This window comes from Pundamilia nyererei, unplaced genomic scaffold (genome assembly GCF_000239375.1).
Source record: "Pundamilia nyererei isolate P.nyererei 1_Seehausen unplaced genomic scaffold, PunNye1.0 scaffold00280, whole genome shotgun sequence".
NCBI lineage: Eukaryota > Metazoa > Chordata > Actinopteri > Cichliformes > Cichlidae > Pundamilia > Pundamilia nyererei.
Genome location: NW_005187681.1, coordinates 369,560 through 378,028, shown reverse-complemented (window position 1 = coordinate 378,028; position 8,469 = coordinate 369,560). Strand labels below are relative to the sequence as shown.

General features: G+C 43.1%; 1 protein-coding gene across 4 annotated transcripts in view; it reads right to left on the bottom strand.

Annotated features, from left to right (window-relative positions):
• The window catches only part of rbfox3a (RNA binding fox-1 homolog 3a), a 454,518-nt gene that overhangs the window by 182,064 nt on the left and 263,985 nt on the right, over positions 1 to 8,469 (bottom strand). The window contains exon 1 of one of the 4 annotated variants that reach the window (XM_005750609.1): positions 4,406 to 4,847. The exons of the other annotated variants lie outside the window; for them this stretch is intronic. Coding sequence (XP_005750666.1) covers positions 4,406 to 4,531 — 126 coding nt within the window. The 5' untranslated portion in view covers positions 4,532 to 4,847. Of the gene's footprint in view, positions 1 to 4,405; positions 4,848 to 8,469 lie in introns of those variants that run through there. 4 annotated transcript variants of the gene reach the window in all.

Genomic DNA, 8,469 nt, shown 5'->3' with positions numbered 1-8,469 from the left:
AGAGGTAAGCAGTGGTATTATTCAAGTTTTGCTAAAGAAAGATGGACAAGAGACACTAATCTTAATCAGCCGAGCTCAGGTTCATGTCCAGGTGAGCAGTTTCACACGCTATAAAATGTTGATTGAATGATAGGTCTCATCACCATGCATTCAGCTATTAACTTCAAGTTCTATGATAAATCAATAGGAAACTTAAATACGTTTTCCAACAAATTATGATGGGCTGCGTTGTCTATGTATCACTTTTACATAAGTAGATTTAAAGGATAACTATTGCCAAAACGCAACCTGGGCTGTTTTTGTTTTTTTTCTTTTTACTGTATCGATTTTGATGCGCTCAAATTTATGCCCCGGCCCCCTAGTATTCCCATTCACTGGCTATTGACCACAAAACAAAATCACGGTCAATCTCAAAAACGGCTCGTTTGTCGTAATTATGCTTTTAGATATATGTTTGTCTTGTTTACAGTAAAAAAACAAAACAAAAAAAAAAACAGCCCATGTTGCGTTTTGGCAATAGTTATCCTTTAAGAACTGTATATTTTACACTTAAGAAATCATTTATCATTAGATCTGTTTTTGGCAGCACGTTTTGTTCATTTCTGTGCATTTTGCTCAAGCACTGATCAAACTTTGTCCATTTTTTTTGCTGCAGAGGGGATCCTGCCAGTCCAAAGTGAACTCCTGATGGACATTGAAGTACTCCTGCAGAGCTTGTATCTTCGACACCATGCGCATTAGAAACTCCACCGAGTCCTTTCCTTCACCAAGGCAGGACCCAGTGACTCATTACTGTTGATAGGTCAGGGGCAGGTAATATTTTGTTTCATGTTAATTCATTCCTCCATGGATTACCAGCCATATATATGGACACATGCTGTATTCTCATGATCTATGCTGTTTTGTAGGAATAGAGAAAATGATATGTTTAGGTTGTTTTCAAATGGTATGTCAAATTTTCTCATTGTGTCAGTAATATTCTCTACCTTGGTTGTATATGAGCATCTTTAGATTTTTCTATATTTAGCGGTTGCAAATGTAAAATGTACGGTAAACCATTTATGTTCCTCATATTGTACTGTATTTTTAGCGGTAAAATACCAGCAGCTGTGGTTGCCAGGAATTTACCGTAAAATGTATATGGTCAAAATAAAATGCTGTAATTTGTTATACAATTTCACTGTGTTTTTTACTGTCAAAGGTTTTAATAAGGTTTAACATATTTCTGTTATTTTTACAGTTATTTACAATAATAGGGTCTATCCTATTACTGTTAAGTTAACAACAAATTACTGTAAATATTATTATATTATAACTTTTTCTTTACTGCAAATATCCGTAAAAAGCTATGGAAAGTTGCATTTTTTACATTAAATTGCTGTATAATTGACAAATATATTTGTTTTTTTCTATCATGATTTTGGTAAAATAATACGTTGTCTACCTTAAAAATTAGGGTTACAAAACCAGTATACCGTATTGTCTTTTACAGATTCCACATTTTTTACACGGTATGTTCCTGGCAACCACAGCTGCCGGTATTTTACCGTAAATTTGACTCTTTTTTTTTTACAGTGTATTTGCCTTTTTCTAAATATTGTCTACATTTTTATTTTATTTTTTTTTATTTTCAGCTCTTTGTTCCTGCCTTTCTCTTTTCTCTGAGCTGAACTGAACATGTCTGTGTTTTGTAGCATCAGCAACAACGCGATGGTTCAAACAAACTACATTTGAAAGGAGTGTGGTGGTGGTGCTCTGTGCGTGTGTGTGTTTGTGTGCTTGTGCATGCCGAGAAACTCATGAAGGCAGTAAAACTGCTGTGGTACAGGATGCTGATGGTTCTGTGTACTGAGACCTTTGAAGCTCAGATAGAAAGAGTTTCCTCCAGCAGTAACAACCACTTCACTTTATTCTTACACATCAAGCACAGAGAACAAGAGGACACACAAACGAGGGTTTCCAAAGCCACAGACTGTTTGGGATCGTGCTGTAAATACATTCACTCATCTTCTTAACACCTCAGCAGCTGTCTCAGCTGTCCTGAGGCAGGCCAGCCTGAACAGGTGATCAACAAACTCAGCCTCCCAGCCTGGGCCGTCTGCGTGTTTAAGCATGTATATTGTGTTTGAGATGTCATCAGGTGCTTCAAACACACTCACATGGAGACTATAGGTTATATAATAAACAGCCATTAATTAATTTTATGTGGAAAGACAAATGGCCGTGGATCACAGTGAGATCATGGCCCTGAGATAACAGACATGCACAAAACTCAGAATGTGTGTAATTATTAAATCAGTTGTTGTTGCTTAAGCAGAGATAAATCACACGTGTTTGCATAACACTGTTTTTGCTCCACAGTAAAGCTCATGTAGTACTCTCAGCTGTACTATCCACACAATGTTTCACTATTACCGTTGTAAAGACAAGCAGAGAGTGAAAGGAACGTGAACGGTTTATTTCTCCACACTCCTCAGTGTAATTCCAACGGTAGGTGCAATAGACAGGAAGTGTTTAAGTATCCGTGTGGTTTGGTAAAGATTCATACCTCCTCAGTCCAACCCTTCCACCCTGGGGAGTGCAAAGGAGCTTGCACAAGCAAATTTAGCACATGCTATTGACTTAAGAGGACTGCATTTTCCAAGGCAATGCCTCAGAAAAAAGGGAGAGAGAGACAAAGGAGGATTGAAGAGGAGCAAGGGAAAGGAAATCCAATATACAATGATGGAAGAGAGAAATATATGGGGGGTATGCTTAGCTGCAGTCACCGCTGTCTGTTCATATGGATAAACAGAGGACGGGCAGACGGATGGATCCTACAGAGGGTTTCAACACAGCACACAGAGGCTTGACCACTGCCAGCTGTTCAGATACTGAGTTACACGTTTCTTTCTCTCAGTTTCTAAGGCAATCATCAGAACACGTCCAATGTACCTGATCCACATCAGCACACACCGAGCATCAGTTTGCATGTGTGCCCAGGTATGTCCAACACACACTGGATAAAATACTTTGGCCCACAGAACATCAAAATACAGCATTACTGATACTGTAATGCTGTATTTTTTGCTTTTTTAAATATTGCTGTGTTACAATGACGAGCTGCTCACTGCGTACGTGTCTATTTCCTGGCAGGAATTGGTACAAAGCTTTGCATAAACAGCAGTTGTGGAATCTGCTGCACTCGGTGAAGGATGTGGAGGTTTGTACTGTGACAAAAAGTTTGAACCTGATGACATAAAGACGTGAAAACTAAAAAGTCTGTTGAGCAGAAGATTCACATGCCAAAGAAAACACCAGGAGGGTTGAAGCTCATCGCTGCACTTCAGCAACAATAGTTTCACTTTTTATGACCAACATTTGTGTTTTCCACAGATGAAAAAAGTCTGCGCAGGAAAAACAGCAAAATGATGCGACAAGATCTGACCATTTGTACCAGAGGCAATGAACACACACACAGACACACACACACACACACCATTAGCTTCTAACAGACTGCTTCCCCGAGGAGTCGTGGCGTTTGTGTAGCCACATGAAACAAAGTGTGTGTGTTTGTCAATCCCAGCTGCTGCGTTCTCTCTGTGCATGCGTGTGTCTGCATGTTTGTGTGTGCGGACAGCAGCCAGGTGGTCTGGGCTGCCCTGTAAAGGTGATGTGTGCTGACTATTTGGAGTCAGGACGTGGCAGGTTAGCTCACTGCAGCATGCTCGTATTTTATGTGGCAGCTCTCTCCAGTCTTATCATATTTTATACGGCCGCAATAACAGACTGTCTAGAGAAAAAGGGACCGCCTGCCACCGCACATGGTGCCAGCAGTAAAACCAGGCAGGCGCATGCTCGCGCAGAGCCATGCAATGTGCTGGCACGTAACACGGCAGCTGACCGATCTGCTGAGTACTTTTACAGTAAACAAACAGAGTGAGGTGCAGAGTAATAACTGAAGCAAAACAGCACGATTAACAGAAACACAGCCATCGGAGGGACAGGCATGGAGCCACTTCAAGGAGTGAGCCAGCACTTACTCACTGCTGCTCTCAAATTCAGGTCTGAGCTGACATCTGTCTCTGTGCTGCTGCCCGCTGAACACACACGGGCGCACACACGGGCGCACACACGGGCGCGCACACGGGCGCGCACATAGGCACACAGCTTAGCTAACAGTTTTGAGTCCATGTTCATGAGTGCATGCATACCAGAGCAGAAGACATGGAAGTAGTGAAGTGTGCACGGATCATTAAAGTTTTTCCAAAGTGCCAACCTGTGAACATGTTTGTATCAATAAGACACACAGAGCTGGGTCACAGTGCCACTGAAGTAGTAATAGAAACAACAGATGCAGAATAATAAAGAAGAAGAGGAGGAGAATGAAGAGAAGCTTGTTTGCTGGTGTTGTGTAATGTCTTACCTGGGGCAGATAGAGAAAAGCAGGCGGGCACTGCAGAGAGTGGGCCAACATCCCCGACCCGGACAGCAGTACACAGCCAGAGTTCGCCATAGAGCACAGCATGTGGAGGCGGGACAGCTTACTCATGGAGAGTCACTCACACTTCTGTTTACTTCACTCTCACTATCCTCGCTCTCTGCCTTCACTTCCTGTCCCCTCCCTTCTTGCTTCTTTACTTCTTTCAGTGGCAGCGATGAGCAGTCAGAGTTAATACAGCTGATGCACACACACCACTGAGGATGCCAGCACACACTCTCAGCAGCTGAAGCTCAAGCAAATCCCGTGTGTGTGTGTAGGAACGTGAAGCCTCTGCTTCTCTTCTTCTCTGTTTACTTTGAGAACGAGGTGCAGAAACCAAGGCACACGAGCAGCTACAGAGGGAGGGAGAGAGGAGGGATGCAGGAGGGAGAGAGAAAGGAGAGTAGAGAAGGAGGTGGCGGCAAGGCAGGACTAAAAAGATCTGGGAGGTCCTTAAGGAAAGGAAGGGAGTGATTGGAGGAAAAAAAGAGGGACTAGGAGGGACGGATTGGATGGAAGAGGAGCGGCTGGAAAAGAACAAGGAAGGAGAGGATGGGGAGGAGGAGAGAGGAGGCTCTGGAGTATCCTGACATCAAACGCATCTCTCTGTGTGTGCACACTCACACACACATAACAACATAACAACAGAAGCTGGTCCATGTCATTAACACTTACTATAGACAGCTCTGCCATGACCAGCTCTGCGTTAACGCAGATCTGCTCTCCTCACACACAGACACACACACACACACTCACACACCTCTACCATCAGTATCTCATTGAACAACACAGTATCTCAGCAGTAAGACCACTCAATGCAGCACTGCGCCTCCTGCATGCATGAACAGTGGACCTGCATGTTCTGCCCACACGCTGGCAGAACAAACCGTACTGTGAGTGGTGCTAACACCAAAGTACAAACAGAGCTGTTAGGACTGATGAGGCTGTGAAGCTGCTGAACAGTGTCTCCAACAGGTTTAGTTCAGAGGCCTCCTGCTGCCTCCTTCACCACACAGCCTCAGCACCTCCGTACCAGCTGAGCTGAACAACTACTGGCCAGCTGTCCTCAAACATACCAGAGAGTCCACCTAACAGCACTGATGAAACATTTCCTTCTGAGACTGCGTACAGACTGAATCTGACAGAGGACGATGCAGTCGTCTGTATATTACAGACATGGCTCCCCAGTGAGGATCAGCGTCTTTACTTACTGAAGTCTGGCTGGTTCTACTGAGAGTCTTCAGGAAATGTCACTGCTGACGGATTACTGCCTGACAAACATGCTGCAGTGGTCTGTCTGTCACGGTCAGAGGTGGCAAAGTACAGACTTTCTTTAGTACAAGTACAAATACTTTTGTTAAAAAATACTCCTGTAAAAGTTAAAGTACTGAAGAGGTATCGTGGCTTTGCCTCCACACCTAAACAGGAAAATGAGTCCAGTCAGGGCAGCCGAGAACATACAGGAGGCCTCCTCAACAAAGTTCTACTCAAACAATCACTTAAGAAAATAACTCTGCAAACTGACCAAAGGAGAGCCAGCTCGACTTATAAAGTAAGGGAATGAACCATCGTATACTTTAAAGGGGAAAACCATAGAGACAACAGCTCAGTGTAATAAAGGATGAACTGCATTCCCTCCTGTGTGGTCACAGCAGCTCCACCCTCAGCCTCCTCTTACTCAAACCAGAGCAGCAGCCAGGTAACTAAAAACCAGCACAGCAATTACTACCACACATACCACAACAAACAATACAACACAGGTCTATGCAGTCATTTACACTATGGCCCAATGAAGGACTTGAGTTACTTCCTGGTCACTGAAGCTTAGATAGAAAGGTAAACATGAATACTACCAGAGTGTTTCAGCTGTTGGGAAAATAATCATAAGTCAAAGATGATTGTACTGCATGTAATCTTTAAGTCTGCACTTAATGAAAGTGAGCATCCTTCCCTTTAAATCGAAGCTCTCTTCTTGCTCTCCTGTCTTTCTCATCTTTCTCTGAGTGAAGTTAGCTCTGCAACACACTGTGAGACAAACTGCACACAAACAGTTTGTGTGACTGTTGATGGTTGTTGAGCTGATAGAAACGCTGCATTTGAAATTAAAAATCTAACTCCCTTCATGCTCGTTTCTCACAGGTTAGATGCAAACTTACATCCTGGCCCACTTTAACCCCTCAGTATAAAAGCTATAAATGATACTGTTAAAGTAAGGAGCCTGTTTTGAAACTGTAAGAAGCTTAAAACACTACAATGATACTTAAGCACAATAACTGTTGCACTTATAAATAGTTTCTGCTCTACAGGAGCAACAAAGCACTTTATACAAATGTTTCTCACATTCATTCCAGCATTCATATGTTTTATTGAAGGGTCTACCTTAAATCATAAAGCGCCTTTAACGCTGTATAAATGAAGTTGAATGCTCCAATGGATGCATTGTAGAGCAACTTAGCATCTCTCTAAGGATAACAATGTGGGATCAAACCACCAGCGTTCTGATCAGTAGATGAGCTGCTCTACCCGCTGAGCTACAGCCACCGCTGTGCTGCGGGCTTTCAGTACAGGTCTGGGTCACCCACAGCTCTACAAGGCTGATCTGTCCTGATCTGGCATTATTTAGTATTAACACTATTATGTGTATTAGAAAGTAGATTTTTAGTCTCACTATTATTATTTTATGTATTACTATTAGTACTAGTGTTGTTAGTATAATGTTCATATGCAGCATGCTGTTATTAGTATTTCATCGTGGTTTAAACTGCTGTAACAAACTATGGGCTGAGAAAACATTGTCTTGTACCCACATACATCTAACAGTTTAATGGGTTGGATGAAAAGAAGACATCAGTGTACGGTGGAATAATCCTTCAGTTACAGATGAAAACAAGCATGTCGTTAACACCCGTATACGAGTCATAGAGCTGACTGCATGTAATTTATAGCTCAGCTGTGAGGAGGATATTTGGTTTAAACGCAGTCTTTCCCTGAAAAAAACAGAGCTAATGGATGAATAATGAGCAACACTAAAATATGTATATGCCCCACTCTGTTCCCTCTCTATCTTCCTAATTTATGGGCCCTCAGAGAGGGACAGCAAACAGCAGTTTCTTCATATTTTGCTGCTATATTTATTTTTCATCCACTACAAAACTCACCAAATAACAAAGTTATTAAGTTAAATAAAAAAAGTGAAGGTAAGTCATAATTTTAGATCTAATCCGCTCGGAGGAATGGCAGAGAGAAAAAACAGGAGTGATGCTGTCCACTGCTGTTCACCCTGCTAACACATGACGTACTGCACAGTACAGCTCAAATCACATCATCAAGTTTGCAGATGACTTAACAGTGGTGGGTCTCATCACCAACAATGATCAATACAGAGAGGAGGTGAACTCCTGGTGGACTGGAGTGAGAACAACAACCTGTCTCTAGAGAGATGGTTGTTAACGTCAGGTAGAGCTCAACGACCCACAGCCCACTGCACATCAACGGATCTGCTGCTGAGATGGTCAACAGTGTGAAGTTCCTGGGTGTGCACATATCAGCTAACCTCTCCTGGAACCTGAACACCACCACCACCATGAAGAAAGCCCAACAACATCTTCACTTAGGAAACTGAGGAAGGCCAGTCGCCCTCCTCCCATCATTTTACCAGTTAACCATTGAGAGCTACAATGTGTATGCAATATATCTATATCTATGTATAAAAAAAACACCCAGCACGCCCCTGCGGGCGGTTTATCCTTCAAGCTCAGGTCCTCTACCAGAGGCCTGGGAGCTTGAGGGTCCTGCAGTATCTTAGCTGTTCCCAGGACTGCGCTCTTCTGGACAGAGATCTCTGATGTTGTTCCCGGGATCTGCTGGAGCCACTCGCCTAGCTTGGGAGTAGCACCTAGTGCTCCGATTACCATGGGGACCACCGTTACCTTCACCCTCCACATCCTCTCGAGCTCTTCTCTGAGCCCTTGGTATTTCTCCAGCTTCTCGTGTTCCTTCTTCCTGAT